Source organism: Myotis daubentonii, chromosome 1, assembly GCF_963259705.1.
Source record: "Myotis daubentonii chromosome 1, mMyoDau2.1, whole genome shotgun sequence".
Taxonomy (NCBI): Eukaryota; Metazoa; Chordata; class Mammalia; order Chiroptera; family Vespertilionidae; genus Myotis; species Myotis daubentonii.
Window position 1 is genome coordinate 186,215,992 of NC_081840.1, and position 22,280 is coordinate 186,238,271.

General features: G+C 41.5%; 1 protein-coding gene across 6 annotated transcripts in view; it reads right to left on the reverse strand.

Annotated features, from left to right (window-relative positions):
- The window catches only part of MTHFD2L (methylenetetrahydrofolate dehydrogenase (NADP+ dependent) 2 like), a 113,642-nt gene extending 93,157 nt beyond the window's left edge, over nt 1-20,485 (reverse strand). The window contains exons 1-5 of one of the 6 annotated variants that reach the window (XM_059668568.1): nt 19,765-19,816; nt 19,697-19,728; nt 17,513-17,601; nt 4,042-4,226; nt 2,725-2,847 (exon numbers count right to left, since the gene is read on the reverse strand). In XM_059668568.1, the coding sequence (XP_059524551.1) occupies nt 2,725-2,847; nt 4,042-4,195 (277 nt within the window). In that variant the 5' untranslated portion in view covers nt 4,196-4,226; nt 17,513-17,601; nt 19,697-19,728; nt 19,765-19,816. Of the gene's footprint in view, nt 1-2,724; nt 2,848-4,041; nt 4,227-17,512; nt 17,602-19,696; nt 19,729-19,764; nt 19,817-19,915 lie in introns of those variants that run through there. The other 5 variants (XM_059668576.1, XM_059668545.1, XM_059668562.1 and 2 more) reach the window with 5 other exon arrangements.
- Between the last annotated feature and the right edge of the window lie 1,795 nt (nt 20,486-22,280).

Below are 22,280 nucleotides of genomic sequence, written 5' to 3' on the forward strand. Positions count from 1 at the left end.
CTTCTGGCTGAGCAGCACTCCCCCTGTGGGAGCACATTGACCACCAGGGGGCAGCTCCTGTATTGAGCGTCTGCCCCTTGGTGGTCAGTGTGCATCATAGCAACAGTCGTTCCGCCGTTCGGTCAATTTGCCTATTAGGGTTTTATTATGTAGGATTTGGATGAAGTACACAAGCAAATGAGAGAAATTACATAAACTGCAAACTATAAATAGATTGCTTGGCAAATACAGTACAAAAAAGTTTTTTATTTTATTTTTTTTGCATGAGCCAAACAATTGGGTTTAAACCCATTGCCAATATTTTTGGACAGATTTATGATGCTTACAAACCCCTGATAATATCTAGACCTCAGTTTCTTATAATATGAAATGAAGGTGTTGTACATGTTGAATTTCTTTCCAGTTCTAAAAGTAAGTGATGGATTACTATACTAATTTTAACAGGATGAATCCATAGTATTACCTATCAGAAGCACTTTCTCAGAGGGAAACCTTGATGACTTGATAACTTCCAAGATCCTTTCCAACTTTATTATTTTTTAAAATGCAGCCGTATTGTAATTAGACATATAAATTTTTGGTATAATTTGAGCAGCACATAAGTTATAACATACTAAGATGTTAGGATATATTGTTGGAGAAATTAAAATATTAATCAACACTAATAAAAGAGAAAAATGGTAATTGGCGTAAGAGCTACCCTTTTCATTGGCTAATCAGGGCTATATGCAAATTAACTGCCAACTAAGATTGGCAGTTAACTGCCAACAAGATGGCGGCTAATTTGCATATGTAGGCACAATGCAGGGAGGCCAAAGGGAAAGCAGGAAGAAGCCCCCTGCCACTGACAGTGATTGGAAACCCAGGGGGGAGCTAAGAGCCTTTGCCCTGCCCCCCAGCCATGATCAGAGAATCAGGTGCCTTTTCCGCCCTGGCCAGTGATAGCAGGAAGTAGGGGTGGAGCCAGCGATGGGAGCTGGGCACGGTCGAAGCTGGCAGTCCCAGGAGCTAGGGGCCCCTTGCCTGGGCCTAAAGCGAAGCCCACGATCGTGGGGCCACTGCAGCTGCGGGTCCCCGCTGCCCGGGCCGGATGCCTCAGCCAGAGGCATCAGGCCTGGGCAAGGGGCCGATCCTGCGATTGGAGGGTGATGGGGGTCAACGCCTGAGGGCTCCCAGTATGTGAGAGGGGGCAGGCTGGGCTGAGGGACACTCCCCCCCACACACACACCCAGTGCACGAATTTCGTGCACCGGGCCCCTAGTACCATATAAAGATGCGAAGCAAAGCATCATGCATCTTTATTTTCTGCAAGTCCAAACCTACAGAAGGTGCGAAACTGCACAAAACTAATGTAACCTATACTATATCAGCAGTCCTTCCTTTGCTCATTGAAAATGCACAAATTTTAGAGCCACAACTAATTAAATAACACCAGCCCTCCAATAACACAATTCACATGTCAGTGACCATGGTATATTAACTATATTATGTCAGAGTTGCTGGCTCTTTGATCTGTAAATCCCTATTTAAATAATAGATGTAGCATCAGGAGCAGTGACCAACATATCACTTCTTTCAAAGTCCATCGATGATTGCCCACTGCACATCTGTATTCAGTTCAAACATAGACAGCAAAGCATGTTGCCTCCTTGACTCCAAGTGTAATGCCACAATTCACATGACATTTCCCCAAAGTGAGTAATCAACAGAGGGAATTAGCCTATGAAGAGGAAAAGTACAGCAGAGTCAAAATGTGATGTTGCTAGAACTGAAAGTGGATTGAATAGATCTGAAAATGGTGACAGCCAAGCAAAGACATGAAAAATCTAGGCCCTCATAAAGTGAACGTAAGACCTATAACCTAAACAAGCTCAGGTTGCTTCAACAGGGTGCTAATTGAATATAAATAACTGTACAAGAAATAGGTGACTGGAATGTTGACACTGCGCCCTTTGGAGCAACTTAGCTAGGCAGTGACAGGAATTCAGAGAAGGTGAACTTACCAACATCAATGAGGAAAGTTATGACAAAAAGAATGACAATGTCCCAGAGGAAGTGACACTGACATAAAACCTCACTTTGAAGAAACTCAGAAATATTTACAACTTTAAAAGTACAAAGAAAAAAATGAAAGCTGATCAAAACTTAAAAAGAAATATGAAAGTTCAAGTCACCAAGACTTAGAAAAGATGCTTGTTCCATATTGTAAGTCATACAATGAGAAGACAGTAAGTTCTGTTCAAACTCTTGACAAGTTTTTTGTAAAGAAATGAAATACTTTCATTCTCAATGTTTTAATGTTTTAAACTACAGTGTACTAAATAAATATTAGTTTTACTATTTTTCATTTCCCTATACATTTATAAACCACAGTAAGTAAATTTATAATGGTTTGAGAAAACATTTTAGAGTCATGGAACAATTGTCATTTTTACCCTTGATTATTAAGATCACTTCCCCTGATTTCAGCTTACACAGTCATTTTACGGTCTTGTAATACCGTGCAAAGCAAGGATTGCATGTATTGTCAATGTCTAAGTTGTTCTTTCACAATTTTCAGTCACTGTAAGCATAAGTCATTCAGAAATTGTCACTATTACATGACAGTATAATAGCTTGATCCCTTCTGAACAAATTATATAAATTACTTGCAGTATCATGACATAATGCTGAAAGGTACCCTTTATCCTAACCAAAGCAGACATACAGAAAAGCATTAAATACCTGGCAGTGGCAACTGAACTAATATGCCACTGACTCTCGGGTCCATGTTCAATTGATCAGTTATATCCAAAAGCTCTTCTTGAGAAACATCCTTAGGCTTTAGAATGATCTCACTATAGATACCTAGAAGAAAACAAGCACAGTCACCTGGCTAACAACGATGTGTGCTTTTCATTAGTGGTGTCTTACACAATGTGTAACTCAAGCATGTCAAACTCAAAGGCTAACATGGACCAAATAAACAAGGTTTAAGTTTATGTGGGCCACAAAAAAACAAAAGCTTCAATTTTCATTGAAACGTAGGTTTATTTTGATAGAGAAATGCTGAATACAAAGGGCTGAAGTAAACGCGTAATCATTAATATAAAATAGAACATTTTAATCAAAATTAATATTTTTTCTTGAACATTAACTTACCAGACACTGAATAACTGCACAAATTAATAAGCGTAATGCAAATAAACCTATTTCTCTTGTTCTCCGAAAATGAACTATTTCCTGTTGCGCACACCAAACAAGTCAGTCCAAGGCTAATGAGTGGCAATGGGCTGCTAAAATATTCGCTGCTAGTATTAGTGGAGAGAAATGGTGCGCCTGCACGTAAGGCGTGTAAGGGAAATGAATGCAACATGATTATAGTAATCAGTCATTAGCAAACACTGTAGTTCATTATTAATAATTATGTATATAAGGATACTGTAAAAGTTAAGTTATGAAATTTTTATTAAAATGTTTCTTAGATACCATTATATTGGTTGGGCCACATGCAGTCCGCAAGTTTGACATGCTTTGTGTAACTGATTTTCTCTGCTCCTGTCCCACAGGAAGGAAAGGCCCTTCTACAAAAATGGTGTTCTAAGCATCATCAGAAGAGATTTCTCAAACAGGATTCACATGCATTCTTTGGCCCAGGATCCTATGTGGCAAATTGCCCTTATTTGTGATAAGCTACTATTAGTGAATTTGAATACAGTAAAAACATCAATAGCATCACCACCACTGACGGGTCAAACTTGACAGAGTGAACTAGCCAGATTTATTATCTCATTAAAGCAAATGTATTAAAAATGGTCCTTTTAAATGTAAAGTCTTCCTCTCACATCTCACCATAGCATCTAAAATCACATTGAATTGATTCAATAAGAAATTTTAAGACAAGGGGTAAGAAATGAACATAAACATTGGTAACTAAAAAAATCTATCATAATAATAAATGTTATTCAAATAACACTTATTTGACAATGATCATTCATTATTACACTTTGAAGTAAAACCAGAAACATTCTTTAATAACAAGCACAACTAAAGCATCCCTACCTACAGCAGAGGCGGCTCGGATCTTCTTCCTGACGTAGGTGTGGCTTGCTGGGTTATCTCCCACTAAAATGATACTGAGGTGTGGTCTTCTATTCCCAAGGGAAATCCAGGACTCCACACCCTCTTGTATTTCTTTTTGGATTTGTTTGGCCATTTCAGTTCCTGAGATAATAATGGCATCATGTCTATGGGGAATAAAAGATTAAATGTAGTACTGAAGACGACAGTAAGGCGTATTCAACAACATACGTTTAAGATACAAGAACGACTAAAACATTCGTGGTTCTCCAAGTGAGCATCCAAAATGTGATTTTCCAAGTATATATGACACCCAATTCTTCAGGTTCATAAATATATTTATAATTTTGTGAAATATTCTAGCTCTGCTTTTTAGCTTTACATCTGCATTATATCTATAGTATACATTTCTTTATAACTACCATGTGGATTTTTCAAATTATCAAACCACATACTCCAGATCTGGACTATAATACTGGCTCTGTTGAAAGCTCTATTATTTTTTAAAAGCAGCAGATCAGCACAGTCTAGTTAAAAACTGACACCCATCTTCAAAGCCTTGTGCCATGTAGTATGTGACCCCACAGTATTGCGACCCTAAGGCTAGTGTGTTCATTGTTAGTTACTGTACCCTATACAGGACCTGAAGTTATGAGCTCTGTACTGCACAACTCTTTTAACTTTATTCCACAGCCTTAGGACAGCTCCATGACAACAGCTGCCAGTCTTGTCATGCTTGTCAGTGATTACTGTGGGGACCAGGTCAGTAACAATGGCCAATTGTTCCCCATACCATGGCATCATTTCTAATGAAAAAAAAAACTGCACAGAACATTACTTCCTGCCAGTTTATATAAGTACTTTAAAAGGTAAGAAATGCTATGCTTTGATAGGTAACATAAATCTGTCTCTGGAACGGCACAAAGAAATGCATTATGGGAAGGCTTGCCAGCTCACCATGATGCCAAACTTAAGAGTGATAAATCTTGTTACTCTCACTGTGTGTTTATTTCTTAAAGGTACCTGATCTATAATAATAAAAGCATAATATGCTAATCAGACCGGACGTCCTTCCGGACAGCCTTCCGGATGAAGCCGGAGCTACGAGTGAAGCCTAGGTAGGGGGTTCCAGAGGGAAGCCGGCACCAGCAGCCGGGGGAAGGAAGGCCTACTCTTGCATGAATTTCATGCATCAGGCCTCTAGTAAAGTATAAGATGGTTCCTTCTTCATGCTGCCATTATTATTACACAAAATGCCAAATGCAGGCCAATGAATATTGTGAAGAGGAAGAGGAGGAAGCAGAAGAAGAAAAGGAGGAAAGAAAAATCTTATAGCACCTTAATTCTTTCTAATGTCTGTACACTTTTTATTTTCTAACAAATGTGGGCACAATGAATATCAGCCAACATACAAGTACAAACTTGCTGCCTCTTCCAAATAAGTCAGCTGCCTTCTCTAATAGGTGGTGTAAATACAGGTAGAACCAGATCAAGAATACTCCATTTCAGTCTGGCTCCAGTGGTCCATGGTGCTCATCCAAGTTCATACAATTTTGATGTAAACATTGTTCTGGGAAGAAGTGAATCCAAAATGTGGCCTATGGATAGATACATTAAAATTGCCTGAGAAGCCTGCTAAACTTGCAGACCCCAAGACCACATCCACAATTCAGTCCTTAGAGGGTAAAGCCTAGGAATCTGCATGTCTAACAAGTTCCCACAAGTGTTCTTGTGCATGACAGTGTTTGAAAGCCACTTCTGCAGTTCAACTCAAAAGTACATTTTAATAATAATCATAACCCTGGGTAAATAATTGACTGAGAGAATAAACTGGTTAGACAATACAATTAAAACTAGACCTTATAATTATAAGTAAACTACTTTTGATTCTAACTTTGTGGACTTTTCACTAAAAATTTAATAGCTTTCAAGACATGGAAGTTCATGGAAAATTCAGTGTGACACATTTGCTCACTGTCCTAAATTTATAACAGTTTTATTGAAGTACTAGAGGCCCGGTGCACAAATTCATGAATGGGTGTGGTCTGGCCGGCCTGCCCCATCGGGGCCAATAGGGCTAGGCCAGCCAGGAAGTGGGGCCACGGTCAGTTGGCTGGCCAGCCCTGTCCCCTGGTTGAACTCCTGGTCGAAGAGACAATTTGCATATTAGCCTTTGATTATATAGGATAATTGAAATACAATAAACTGCACACATTTAAAGTATACAACTTGATGTTTTAATATATGTATGTACCTGGGAAACAATTACAATTAAGAAAATGAACATAGCCATCACCCCCCAAAATTTCCTGGTATTCCATTTGTAATCTCACCATTCTACATGTCCCTGCCATGTACCTCCACCGCCTCCCCCCCCGCCCCCCCATCACCAGGCAACCACTAATTTGCTTTCTATCACTCCATATTAGTTTGTATCATCATGAATTTTATAAAAATGAAATTATGCACTACACTCTCCTTTTTATCTATCTACTTTCACTCACCATAATTAAGATTCATTAATGTTGTTGCATGTATCGATAGCTCATTTCTTTTTATTGCTGAGTAGTTTTCCATTGTATGGATATACAGAAAATTGTTTATCCATTCAATTGTTGATGGGTATTTGGATTGTTTCCAGCTTGTGGTCATGATAAATAAAGCTGTCTGGAACATTCATCTTTAAGTCATTGTATACACATATGCTTTCATTTCTCTTGCACAAAATTTGAGCAGAATGGCTGAAACATATGGTAAGTATATGTTTAAATTTTTAAGAAACTGTCAACCTGCTTTCCAAAGTGGTTGTAGCATTTTACATTTCCACAAGCAGTATATGAGAGTTCCAGTTGCTCAACATAATGGCCATCACTTGGTATTGCCAGTCTTTTACATTGTAGACATACTAGTGCCTATACTGTATGTTGGTATCTCCTTGTGCTTTTAATTTGCATCCCTATAGTGAATACTGATGTTAAGCATCTTTTCATGTGCTTATTTACCATCTGCCTATCCTCTTCGTTGAACTGTGTAATTTAATGTTTTGCCCATTGTTTAATAGATTATTTCCTTATTATTGAAGTTGTGAGGGTTATTCATAATATCCTAGATTCAAGTCCTATATCAGGTTTGTGATTTAAAATAACCTCTCCTAGTCTGTGCTTTACCTTTTCATTCTCTTAACTGTGTCTTTGGAATATCAGTTCTAAATTTTTATGTACTTCAATCAATTTTATTTTTATGGATCATGCCTTTGGTATTGGTATAATGAATCTTTGCCGCACTCAGGGTCACAGAGGTTTTCTCCAGTGTTCCCTTCTATAAGTTTTATGGGTTCAGGTTATACATTTAGTTCTATGATTTAGCTCTATTCATAGTTAGATGAGAGCTTATATCAGAATATTATCTAATTTTTTTCTGAATTTATTGAGATTATCATATATAATCCCATGGACTTTTGGTTTTAGTGTGTTAATATGGTGAATTACATTGACTGATTTTTAAATGTCAAACCAACATTGCATTCCTGGGATAAACCTCACTTGGTCATAATGCAACTATCCTTTCCAGATATTGTGGATCTCATCTAAAATTTTGTTACTTGTTTTGCATCTATGTGCATAAGAGGTATTTGTCAGTAGTTTTCATTTCTTGTAATGTTTTTATATGGTTTTTGTACTAGGGTGATAATGCCCTCATAGAATGAGTTAGGATGTACTCCATCCTCTTTCAGAGTTTCTGCAAAATTGGTATTATTTATTCCTTAAATATTTGGTAGAATTCACCTGTGAAAATATCTGATCTTTGAGGCTTCTTTATGGGGAGGTTTAAAACTATAAGTTTAACTTTTTAATATACAGTGCTATTCAGGGTATTCATTTTTCCTTGAGTTTTTATAGTTTATGTCTTTGTACATCCTAATAATTAGTACATAATTATAATGATAGACTAAATCAAGTTAAGATAAAATACACTTACTTTTGAGTTTAAATTTTATTTTTCAAGATTAAGTTACAAACTTTTTTCACTATTTACTATGAATTTCTAGAGCTCATTTTTTATTAATTAATTTAGTGGCCTTTTAATACTAAGAGAACAAAGACCTCTATATTAGTAAATAATACTAAGGTTGCAGATACAGCAACTAATTCCAGTATGGCTCATTTATAAAAGATAGTTAAACAATAAATACTTTCCATAAATTAAATTGTGTCAGCAATATTCAGTTAGGGTAAAATACTGGATTGCAGAAACAGTTTTATATGCTAATAAATTTTAATTCACTCTTATAGTAAAGAACATTTATATTTTAAAACACAAAACCACCTAAACTGCATGTTGCATTTTATAGCATATGAATAGCAGTGCTGCTGTTGATATGTCTTATAGTTGATTCTCTGTTCAACAGAATAATTTGTTCATAGGCTACTGTGAAACAGACAATCACTGAAAATAATTCAGGATAATTACAGTCAAGAAACTACAAAGAGAATGTCAGAGTCAACAATGGCATAAATTGATTCCTGGCTTCCGAAGAGACAATATACAGATTAAACTTCACTGCAGTTTGTACGTTGGGGTCTGAGAGAGTGACAGTGCCTACTTTACTTTATTGCACTGAGATGCTAAGTTAGTTTGCTAATTATAGCTAAAATTAGAGGCCCGGTGCATGAATTTGTGCAAGGGTGGGGTCCCTCGGCCTGGCCCGCGATCAGTGCCAATTGGGGCCATCTTGCCCAGTCCCTACTGGGGCCAATTGGGGCCACTGCCCTGGGGGAGAGACCGTAGGAGGTTGGCCAGCCACGGGAGGTTGGCTGTGGGAGCACACTGGCCAGAGGGGGCAGCTCCTGCATTGTCTTCCCCCTGTGGTCAGTGCGTGTCATAGCAACCAGTCGACCAGTTGGCTGACTGGTCCTAACGGTCACTTAAGCTTTCATATATATAGATGATACAGCCTGAATTAGCTTGTGTTTATGGGTAATATCCACAAGACTGCCACCCAATTATGAGTACAGACTTTGAGCATTTTCAGTAGCACCTGAGCCATCCTCTTGATTTCCTCAGTCACTGAAGAGCCTCAATAAGCCTGGCTTTGTGGTAGACACACTCTCCTATATAATAAAAGCGTAATATGCAAATTGACCAAACGGCAGAACAACTGGTGGAACAACCAGTTGCCATGACATGCACTGACCACCGGGGGGCAGATTCTCAACACAGGAGCTGCCCCAGCCTGCAGGCCCTAGGCCAGCCAAGGCGGGTGCCAGCAGGGGCCCCCCAATTGCCCCACCAGTCGCCCCACAGATCGGCCCTGATCGTTGCCAGGTCTAGGGACCCTACCCATGCACGAATTTCACGCACAGGGCCTCTAGTAAGAATATATCAAGTAACCTGGAATTAATAGAGACCCAATGGGATGATGCCTGTATCAGTCCATGTACTGAAAAAACTGGTAAACACACACATTATCTAACTCACATAATCCTTAGTGCATAAACAAATGAATTTTTCAACATGCACATTGTTGATATCAGCAAGAATTTAACTCCCTGGTTAAAGTAATGATCTCTGCCAATCCATTTTCTATACTGCAGCCAGTGATTTTCCAAATGTAATCATGTCGATTTCCTGGTAAAACTCTTCACTACATGCCCACTGTTTATTAAATTAACAAACATGTATTAAGGACCTTTTATATAGAAGGCACTATTCTATGCACCAGGAACATAAGTAATAGTGGACAAAATAAATTTTCCGATTTCATGGAAACCATATTGTAGTTGAAAAAGAACAGCAATTTAAAAAAGAAAAAAGCAAATATTGAATATATCATGTGTGAAAAATGGAGGGAAAGGACCTATCGAGAGGACAGGGTTATCGTTTTATATAGGTGAGATAGTGTCACTTCTCTGATTATCCAGGTGACATCTGAGCATAAATGAAGGAAATGAGGGAATGTTGTGTGGAGAAGAGAATTCCAAGCCAAGGAAACTGTACAGCAAGTACAAAGAACTTTAGGCAAGAGCGTGCCTGGCATGTTCAATGAATAATAAGGTCAGTGGCTGCCATGGAAAGAATACGTGGACCAGGAGAGAGCATGAAGTCAAGAAGGAGGGATGTCTGATTACATAAGACCATTCAGGCCTTTGAAAGGATGTTGGTTTTCACTATGAGTGAGGTAGGAAGCCATTTGGAGATTCCGAGGAGTGCCATGACCCAATTTTTATTATTCAATCATAACTGGTTAAAAGGTGGAGGACAGTCTCTGGGAGCAAGGGGAGTGGGGGCACTAGGGTGGCATCTCAGGCAAAAGATGACAGTGGCTTGGGCAAGGGTGGTAGCAATGGGGGTGCTAAGCAGTATGATTCTGAATTTGAGGATAGAGCCACTGAGATTTACTTAGATTGGGTGTTACGTGTGAGAAAAAAAATCAGATTACATGCCAAAATTTTTAACCTGAAAAACTGAGAAAAGGAAGTTTTAACTAAAATCTAAATTTCCTGTACCTTCAAGCCCATGCATGAGCTTTCTTTAGCATCACTGCTAAAGAACACAGAGCTCACCAAGTCCCACACTACTCACAGCTGTATTTCAATGTATCTGCTGCACCAGGTTCTTATTTCTGGATCTTCACATACCCTGTTCCCTTGACCTGAAACACTTTTCCTTCTCTTCCTTACTTTTCTAACCTCCCTTCCATATCTGCTCCTCCTTCGCCTCCACATATATTCCTCAAGTCTCAGCTTAGGTACTCTGGGAAATGTTCTCTGACCCTTTACCCTGGGGAACTACCCCTATGAGTTCCCACGGCACCCAGCTCCCCCTCTTTTGTAGTATTGTAATTCCTTATTAAAATTGCTGGGTAGGGCAGCAAGTGAATGTTTACTATGATATTCTTAACACTTAGCAGAGTATGTGCACATCGTATGTGTTTATTAAATATTTGTGAAGTTATCAGAGTTAAAATGTTCATTGTATTATAATTTTAAAAAATTATGTAGCCACTGAAAATAATTATAAAAAAGAGTAAAATGGGAAAATATCCATTGTATAAAGTGAAGGTATGAAATGAAAAATTGTAGGTATATAGATTATCATGACTCTTAAAATATGCATGCATCTGGCTAAAGATTTAAAAGAAATATGCAAACTAAAATGGCGAGATAGGTAGTATTCTGGACCTACCTATCTATTTATCTATTTTAAAATATTTTTCAATGTCATCAAAATAGGTCTTCCTGAATTATATTAAAAATGAGTAGATGTGCCCTAACTGGTTCGGCTCAGTGGGTAGAGCGTCAGCCTGCAGACTGAAGGGTCCCAGGTTCGATTCTAGTCAAGGGCATGCACCTTGGTTGCAGGCACATCCCCAGTAGGGGGTGTGCAGGAGGCAGCTGATCGATGTTTCTAACTCTCTATCCCTCTCCCTTCCTCTCTGTAAAAAAATCAATAAAATATATTTTTAAAAAAATGAGTAGATGAAAAATATTTATAAAACATATGAAAAGGGAAAATAATACAATTAACCTTACCTCTTAGTTTAATAAAAAGATTATAATCACTGAAATCATCTGTGTAACTCTCCCCTATCAAATAACCTTATGTTCTCCAATAATTAAACACTATCCTGAAATTTTGATTAATAATTCCATTATTTTCCTTTATAATTCAATCTACTGTTTCTATTTTAAACATTAAAGATGTAGCATACATTATATACTACATGTATAATAATATTTCTCTAAGGCATATACCCAGGAATGGAATTGCTGGATTATAGGATACATATGTGTGTTCAATGTATGCTAACCTGTTTTCCAAAGTGGTTTTCCAAAGTAGTTCACAAGTCTATCAGTGGTGTATAATAAGTTTTTATTGCTCTACTTCCTTGATATTGTCAAAGTTTTTAACTTAACCAATTAATTAAATGCCATTTTATTGTGGTGTTAACATGCATTTCCTTAATTACTAGTGGCTGGACAATTTAAAGGCTTATTGGCCATGCAGAGCTCCTCTTCCATGGAGTGACTTTTCATCTCTTTTGACCATTTTTCTAATAGATCATTATTCTAATCTGTAGTCATTATTTATATATTATGAACACCAATCTTATATCAGTGTATCAAATATGACCAGTGCGTAGCTTCCTTTGGATTTATTTTATGGTTACTTTTAATGAAAAGTTCTTTTTTTTTTTTTTTATTGCTTAAAGTATTACAAAGGGTATTACATATGTGTCCTTTTTTTTCCCTGCCCTTGACAGTCCCCTAGCCTCCCCTATCCCCCAGTGTCTTATGTCCATTGTACTTTTAATGAAAAGTTCATAACAAAAAATTAATATGAATATAACATTAAGATTAAAATTTTAAATTGTTTTAATGTATAAGAATATAAATTAATTACTTTTAAAATGTTAATTTAGAAAATAGTTTTGAATAGAACTTTTTTATAGGTCCACTAATATATTTGTTAGTCAAATAAATATCTACACTAATAAAAGAGAAAAATGGTAATTGGTGTACGACGCTACCCTTTTCATTGGCTAATCAGGGCTATATGCAAATTAACTGCCAACTAAGATTGGCAGTTAACTGCCAACAAGATGGCAGCTAATTTGCATATGTAGGCACAATGCAGGGAGGCAAAAGGGAAAGCAGGAAGAAGCCCCCTGCCACTGACAGTGATCGGAAACCCAGGGGGGAGCTAAGAGCTGGGGGGCAGGGCAAAGGCGGCCCTGGGACCGCCTTTGCCCTGCCCCCCAGCCATGATCGGAGAATCAGGCGCCTTTGCCGCCCTGGCCAGTGATAGCAGGAAGTAGGGGTGGAGCCAGCAATGGGAGCTGGGCACGGTCGAAGCTGGCAGTCCCGGGAGCTAGGGGTTCCTTGCCTGGGCCTAAAGCGAAGCCCACGATCGCGGGGCCGCTGCAGCTGCGGGTCCCCGCTGCCCGGGCCGGACCTCTAGGCCAGAGGCGTTAGGCCTGGGCAGGGGCGGAGCCTGCAACCGCGGGGAGCTGGGGGGTCCCCTGCCCAGGCCTGACACCTCTGCCGGAGGCCTCAGGCCTGGTCAAGGGGCCGATCCGGTGATTGGTGATCGGAGGGTGATGAGGGTCAACTCCTCTGGCCGAGGCATCGGGCCTGGGTGGGGGGGCGGAGCCGGGGATTGGGGGGATATGATGGTCCCCTTACCCAGGCCTGAAGCCTGGGTCAGAGGCATCAGGCTTGGGCGGGGGGTGGAGCAAGCGATCAGAGGGAGATGGGGGTCCCCTGCCCAGGCATGATTCCTGGGCCAGAGGCCTCAGGCCTGGGCGGGGGCCAGAGCCAGTGATCGGGGGGGGGGAATGGGGGTCCCCTGTCCAAGCCTGACACCTCTGGCGGAGGCGTCAGGACTGGGCAAGGAGCCGATCAGGCGATCGGAGGGTGATGGGGGTCTACGCCTCTGGCCCAGGCATCAGGCCTGGGCAAGGGGCAGAGCCAGCAATCGGAGGGGTCTGGGGGTCCCCTGCCCAGGCCTGATGCCTGGGCCAGAGGCATCAGGCCTGGGCTGGGGGCAGAACCAGTGATGGGGGGAAATGAGGCCTGGGCAAGGGGCCGATCCTGCGATTGGAGGGTGATGGGAGTCAACGCCTGAGGGCTCCCAGTATGTGAGAGGGGGCAGGCTGGGCTGAGGGACACTCCCCCCACCCCTCACCCAGTGCACGAATTTCGTGCACCGGGCCCCTAGTCTATATAGATAAAAGCCTAAGCAACCATTCAACTGTTCAACCATTCGACTGGTAGCTATGATGTGCACTGACCACCAGGGGGCAGATGCTCAATACATAGGCAGGGAAACATGGAAGAGACTGGTGAAACTCAGAGGGAAGAAGGGAGGAGGGGGGGGGGGTGGGAAGAGATTAACCAAAGATCTTACATGCAAAGTAGAGGCCCAGTACACAAATTTGTGCACTGGTGGGGTCCCTTAGCCTGGCCTGTGCCCTCTTGCAATCCAGGACCCCTTGGGGGATTTTGGAGAGCCAGTTTTGCCCAATCCCCACAGGCCAGGCCGGGGGACCCCCGGTGCACAAATCCATGCACCGGGCCTCTAGTTCTAAATAATGTCATTTTCATTACTTGGATATCTCTTTTTAGTATTAAAAAAAAAAAAAATGAGCTGGTTTGGTCAGAAAGTCATAGTCACGTTACCATTAAATAGACATCAAAAGTGAAGTTGACCTTTTTTGAGATATGTTGCCATTAAATAGACATCAAGTTAAGTTGACCTTTGAGGTATCTTTCACACAATTTACCCTATCACAGTGATGGCGAACCTTTGGAGCTTGGCGTGTCAGCATTTTGAAAAACCCTAACTTAACTCTGGTGCCGTGTCACATATAGAAATTTTTTGATATTTGCAACCATAGTAAAAAAAAGACTTATATTTTTGATGTTTATTTTATATATTTAAATGCCATTTAACAAAGAAAAATCAACCAAAAAGATGAGTTCGCGTGTCACCTCTGACACGCGTGTCACAGGTTCGCCATCACTGCCCTATCATTACTTGCTCAGGTGACATTTCCTGAAAAGGCAGACATATTGCAAGTTACCCACAAAGAAAGCAGAGCAAGGGCTCTCTCAGTCCTTTTTCTCCCCACATTGCTGGGCTAGCACTAAATGTGGATTCCTTAGGAAGCAATAAATCATGGGGATGGGGGAGAGGAGTATAGGACAGCCCAGTGCAGTACTAATTACTCACCCTAAGCCAGAAGTCCTGTGTTTCAGCCCTAATGAGCAGTTACAAGCTTGAACAAGTGACTTAACTGCACTCAAAGGCATGCAATTTCCTCAACTGTATAATGGGAATGTTCTCTGTTGACCTTACATAAAGAGTAAAGAGATTTGGCTAAGAGATGATTGGCTGATTTGCAAAAATGGCTCTCTCTCTCCTAGTCTTGGTTAAGTAACAGATGGAGACATATTCAGATAATCAGTAGCAATATAATATGGGACCAGAAAGCCATCAGCATTTAGTATTGTTTCTATGAGCTTGTTTATTTACCTACTAGAGGCCCAATGCTCGAAGATTCGTGCAAGAATGGGCCTTCCTTCCCCTGGCTGCCAGCACCGCCTTCGCTTCAGGTGGAGCCGCCTTTCCGCCTTCCCATGCTGCCCAGAGGCCTGGAGCGGCTGGGGCAGTGCTGAACGCCTGCTTCTTCACCATGGCGACTACGCAAGCATCCTGTCCCACCCCTGGCCGCTCGGTGCCTGCATATGCAAATTAACCTGCCATCTTTGTTGGGTTAATTTGCATAATACTTTTAATAGGCTGGTGGGCACCACAAAGGTATGGTCAATTTGCATCTTTCTTTTTTATTAGTGTAGATACTTCCCAGAAAATAAACTGTAACTATTCTAATCTCTGGTTATTAGAACTAAATGAAGTGTCAATTAACTATAGCAAAATAGAAAACAGAAAAAATCATGACTTAACTTGTATATAAAAAATTCCTTCACCATGCCAAAATCTACCCAAGATTAACAGTGTCTTCAATTTGAATACTGAGCATCTTGCTTCAGCAGATAGGTTTCAATCTCATTTTAAACCAGCTTTTAAAGCAGGAATTGTTTTATGAGAACTGTTTCATGAAAAAGCCTAATATAATCATTAACAAGTCAAATTTCTCTTCAGGTCCTAAGGTAGTTTAATTGCTTTGAATTGTAGGGCACAATTTGGAGATTTTAAATTAGAACAATATAATAGAAATTAAACCCATGAGTAACAAATTCTGAGATTAATATTAGTCTATGTTTTGCATTTAATTCATTTTAACCAGAAAACTTAATTTTGGACTCATTACATTAGAACATATTATCTCCAAACAACTGGGACAGACATAAAACTAAGATATAAGATGTTAAATGGTGAAATATTTAAGTTCTAAATTGAAAATGGTATAAGAACTGCTGAGAAATCAAAACTGTAGCCTTATAGCTATCATATCTCACTTTGATTAGACTAGGTAAAGCATTCAGATGGGAAAACCACACTGTATATTTGCCAACAAAACAAAATATGATTTTGAGAAACTGTCTTTGCTAGTCATTGGAACTAACTCTATCTTGGCTGAAGTCAGTCTGTGGAAAATCAACTTAAGTAATGGTTTTAAAGTCTGGGTCCTTTCAGCCTCACATGAGGATAAAAAGATCTTTAATTAAGTAATTCTTCTATAAAGATATAAATATTGAGTAAGTCCAGAGGGGAGAATCTGAAGAAAAATGAACAGCCTTCATGATAAAACTTGATTTTTAATTATTAAATTCAACTACCCACTTTATAAGACATTAATATTTAAATAACATAAACCAGTATCTTTTTCTAAGTCCAAAAAGTAGGGTTTTTGGTTTGTTTTTTTTAATGTTACCCTAGCTGCAAAAATTATAAAGCCATTGGCAATGAGACATAAAGAAAGGTGAGGCTTCTATAAAGAGCTATAGGCCAATACACACATTTTTTAAATGCTAAAAGGAATCATAGCAGGGGGAAGAAAAAAAATCTGCCAAATTAATGATTTTAGGAATAATAGAACAACAGGATAAACACAAAACAACAACTTGGGATATCCATTTAGTTACTGAACTTAGTTCACGTAGGATTATCTACAGCAGGGCTTGTGGGAGTCCCTGTTGCAGGATACCTGCAAATCTGCTTTGAGCAAGACTTTAATTTGAAAGGTCTGTGTGTGACCTCCCACTCAAATGGGATCGGTTCCTGCCCGGCTCCATATACTGAAAAGCACTGAGACAGACTTATGTGATGTTCACAACCCAAAGACATTTTTAACTTGTAAAAAACTCCTCACACAGCAAGACAAAGTAGGAAAACTCTAATCACCAACAATTTTTTTTTTTTTTAACTTTTGGGCTGTTTAGGGAATTCATTTTAGAGACAATAAGCTGCAACAAATAGAAGAGTTAATTTATTTCTTTGACATTAAATATATTTTCTTCCAATTAATAAGATGTAATTTCTCACAAATAAATGGGGTGTGGGGGCGGGACCCTGCAAATCTTAAAGGAAAAACCATTGAGAGAAAAATGTTAAATGATACTTCAAGATTTTGTAACTTTCAAATTCTGTCAAACATATCACTTGAAATTTCACTTGTCACAAAAACAAACAAAACCCTCCAAAACTGTATTTACATATCCATTATTGCAGGTATCTAATTATTCAAAAATATAAAAAATAATAAAAAATACATTTTCATCCTTCATTTAAAGCTCTATATAACTCAAATTGATACTAAAATCTGTTCATATCAAACAGTCAATATCTTTCAGTGGAGAGTTTATCACACTCAAAGACAATTTTCAATAAGAATAACACTAAAGTTCAAATTTTAAGTCAATGGGAATGGTGTCAGATTTAGACCACATTCACTATGAAGAACTAGACAACTAATGTGTCACTATACATTTAAAAAATGATGACTGAGGATGGGGATAAGTGGGGAGGCAGACAGTGGCGACCTCTGGAAGATGGAATCTCTTCTCTCTGCTGGCCCTAGAAGAGAAAAGAGACACCAATAAGCATCAACACACTGTCCGAATTCCTCCCCACCAGAGACCCACCAGTCCACAGGTGTTTCTCAACCTTACAGCCATCCTCACCTTTATATGTGGTATTCAGTGCCAACAGGAGAATATAAAAGACACCACCCTATCTGAACTTAATTAGCGCTGCCTTAAAAAAATAAAAACTATCAAAAGTATTGTTTATTTTTATACAGTTATAATCTGCATCAAATGGGGCAGAAGGCAGCTGGGCTGAAATAACAGTTCTCATCTGTATTAAGAAAAGCTTTCTAAAATTATTGCACTAGATTATCCTATCCTATATTATAAAAGGCTAATATGCAAATCGACCAAACGGCAGAACAACCGGTCGCTATGGTGTGCACTGACCACCAGGGGGCAGACACTCAATGCATGAGCTGCCCCTGTTGGTCAGTGTGCTCCCACAGGGGGAGTGCCATCAGAAACTGGGATCACGGCTGGCGAGCACAGGGGTGATGGCGTGGCAGGAGCCTCTCCTTCCTCTGCCGCACTGCTAAGGATGTCTGACTGACGGCTTGCAGGAGCGGGCCTAAGCCGCCAGTCGGACATACCGCCCCCCGACCAGGGCTCCCAGACTGTGAGAGGATGCAGGCCAGGCTGAGGGGAACCACCACCCCCCCCCCCACCACCACCACCCAGTGCACAAATCTCATGCACTGGGCCTTTAGTTTTCAATTATAAAGAGACTATTAAATAAAAAATTTTAAATATCTAAATTATCCGTGTGTGGGGGGGCGGGGGGGGGGGCATCTGTACAAACCTAGTGGCTACAACCAAATACTTGGGTTGTAACTGTTGTGACTCCCATTAAATGCACACGGAGAGGATATGGTGAATGGGGTTGTTTACATCAAGCTGGCTACAAGAAATTAATCAACTTGTACAATTTGAAAAAAGTTATCCTCATCCCGGAAAGAAGCCCTGAAACACTAAAATTTTTTGAAATCTAAATAAGTAGATAAAATAACTATAGTAGATAATTCCTTCAATATTGTAATGCAAATAGAATTCTCCAGAATCTCCTTTTCCTAGGTAATAAAGTTAGTAATTCCAAACAACTGGCAAATTCTTCCAGACACTACCAGAGCTTACACAACCAGAACTCTGAACCCGTTATTTTCTCACGTATTCTTGTGGAAGACCTTGTCACTAAGAACTGCCTTCCCAACTACACCCTACAGGAAATCATTTTCGTTTCAGCTACTCAAGACTTGCGTCCAAATGCATGCAATGGGGACTTACACTAAATAAGCAGCAGCTATATTTCCACATTACTGACCACTGCTGTCGCCCAGGTATTGTGCTGAACAATGGAGATACAAAAAGACTAATGAGACACCATCTCTGGCCACGGAACCGGCGGTGACAGCGGCGCATCACTGGAAGCCCTGCAAGCCTGGAAACGGAATCTCTTCTCAACTCACTGGCTTGGGGTCAGAAGAATAGAATTTAAACCCCTGAGGTCTGCGTTTGCAACCACCACAGTGACTGAGGGGCCCCTGGCGCAGAGTGAAAACCCCGCTGTTCTGTGCTTCCAAACTAGTCAGCGCGAGGTCCGAAGAGATGCAGCGAATAGAGGACTCATCACTTCAGTCGCGGCTTGGGAAGTGTCACGCAGAAAAAGACGGAGAATTCAAGATGAATGTCTGATTTTGAAAGTCATTAAGAATGCTAGGGCTGGGAGAGACCTAACTCCGTATTGCCAACGAAGGAATTCAGAAATCCAAACACGCATAACAACCCACGTGGGACAGAGCCCACTCCTTTGTTGACAAATTACAATCACCCCAACAAAAAGAAATGTTTGAAATGCGCAGACCACGCGTTTTCACGGTAGCTTTCCCGAGGGACTCAAATGCCTGCACAGATAACTCGCCGGCGCCAGCTGCGAAGAAGGGACAATGTGGTGCCGAAGCCCAGAGCCAAACGCGTCCAAGCCGCCCGACTCCGGGCCAACCGGACAGGCCCCGCGGTCCCTAGGCCACGTTCGGAGCCCAGAAAGGCCTCGCCCCGCCCTGAAGGGATGGATTCCGTAAACCTACTGTTTGCCATCAAGGTGATGGATTCCTTAAACCTACTGTATGCCATCAAAGTGATGGATTCCTTAAACTGCGCCGCGCTGCCACCCGAAGCCCCGAGCCCGGAGCGCGGGAGCTCCGCCCGCCACGAGTGCCCGCACCGAGCGGCCCCTCCCGCCGGCCGCGCCTTTCCACCCGGAGCGCGCAGCACCGGGGACACCACGCGTCCCGCCGTGCTCGTACCTCGTGCCACTGCTCCGAAAGGCCCGGAACGAGCGCCCGGCCGCTCCCGGCGCCCCCATTCGGCCCAGGAGACCGCGGAGCAGCGAGAGGGCGCGGGCGGACTGAGCCATGACCGCGAACCCCCGGCTTCCGGACGGAGTTCACCCCCGCCGCTCCGGTCCCGCAGCTGCTGGACGGGGTCCGCCCCCACCGGGCCCGGCGGGGGAGCAGCTCCCACCACCACCGGGTTCCGGGGAGCAGTGCAGGGGCGGGGCCAGGAGCCAGGCTCCGGCCGGGATCGGGGGGGGGGCGGGGCTGAGAGATCTCCCCAGCGTCAGGGGGCAGGGTCGCGACCCAAGGCTGGAGCTGGACGTGGTCTGGGGGGTTGCATCTGGAAGCCCGGTGGGTGGCCCTGTGGTTTGGCGACGTGGCTTCTCTCCTACTCCGCAAGCCTCAGATCTTCCCGCGGGGCGGGGACACAGGGACGGCGGCGACAGGAATCCGCTCCTCAGCACCCCCCTTTCTCCAAGCTGGGGCTCCAACCCACAGCCTCGCAGAGGCCACGAGGAACTCGGTTTAAAGCAGGGAGGGGCTCACTGGTTCTTTTGTTTCTGACTTCCGTAGTGCGACCTTTGGACACCTTGGGAGCTGGAGGCAGAAACAAAGGTGTGAGTGTGTGGAGAGAAGAGGGGGACCTGACTGAACACGGCCTTAATTTTAGGGTTTCTGTGGCTCCACCTTATCATTTGCACTCTTGGGAGAGAAACAAAACAAAACTGAACACTGTGTGTGGTTTTCCAGTCTATGATCAAGTTAACACAGCCTAGGAACGCGCTGTGGTGTATGGGGCATTTGCACTGAGAAAGCAAACTATCAGCTCCCTTTGGAAAATCAAGACTGGCCATTCATGACGCTGGGATATGTTAAAAGATAAACTGAGCCATGTATTTTAAAATTTTAAGTGTGTAGTTGAGCACAAGTTGGCTTGAATCAGGCAACATTCAATCTAGCAGATAAAAAGGAGCTGTACAAAATAAAAGTCTTTTATATAGAAGGGAGAAGGAACTAGGAAATTATACCGGCAAAAAGCAGGTTGGGCCCAGCTGCTGTACTCAGTGGTTGAGCATCCACTCGTGAACCCAGGAGGTCAGGGTTCGATATCTGGTCAGGGCATATGCCTGGGTTATGGGCTCAGTCCCCAATAGGGGGCATGCAAGAGGCAAGCAGATTGATGATTCTCTCTCATCATTGATGTTTCTACCTTTTCCTCTCCCTGTCTGAAATCAATTTTTAAAAAATTATTTTTTTTTTTTAAAAAAAGAGCAGGATGGTTATTGCAGTTACTAAGGGGATGGTGGGGCAGATTACCTAACTAGTGATGACTGAGCGATTCCTGATTGACTGGTTTAAGAGTCTGATTCTGGTAGAGCAGAAATGTAAGTAAGTCTTCATTTGGTGACATGAGGCTTAGCATAAGCCATTTTGGGTATGTTGTCTTGTTTTATAACAACAGACACAGATAAAACCAGCTGCAAAGTTAAAGGAAACAATATTTCTCCCAAGGTCTGACTGTAGGTATGAAGTGTCATCACAATCCTTTTGACCGCCGCTTTCTACTTAGCCCAGTGGTTCTCAACCTTCTGGCCCTTTAAATACAGTTCCTCATGTTGTGACCCAACCATAAAATTATTTTCGTTGCTACTTCATGGCTGTAATGTTGCTACTGTTATGAATCGTAATGTAAATATCTGATATGCAGGATGGTCTTAGGCGACCCCTGTGAAAGGGTCGTTTGACCGCCAAAGGGGTTGCGACCCACAGGTTGAGAACCGCCGAATAAGACCCTTCTCCTCTAAAATCATAGACTGCCAGAAAATTTGCTGTTTAAAGTCTATCAATAAGAATGAAACATCCTACTCTTGTCTGGATGACACAAAGAAGCAGCCTTTACTTCCAAGCGAGGTACAGAGCTTCAGACAAGGGATTTCTGGACACTCTATCATAGAGAGTTCAAAACACTGGTTAAAAGGATGCTCAATGATTTTTTTTTTATTTGGAGAGGTTTTTAATGTTGCTAATGTGCAGACATGTGAATACCTTTACCAAAGACATCATCTCCTAGCACTATCTTAACCCCTTTTGACCTGAACCATTTCTCAGGAGTCTTCATGAAGCTGATAAGCCTGAGAGATGACAGGGTCCCTTGAGATTCTGTATGAGAGGTGAGGTAATGATTCCTTCTGTACAAAGGGAATGAATGATTCCTTACTGCTTGCCATAAAAGTGATGGATTCCTTAAACTCAGAGTTCCTCTTCTGTGGCCCAACCCACTACACATGCGGACTTTATCTGGTCCTCCACACCACTCTGTGATACATGGGGTTCA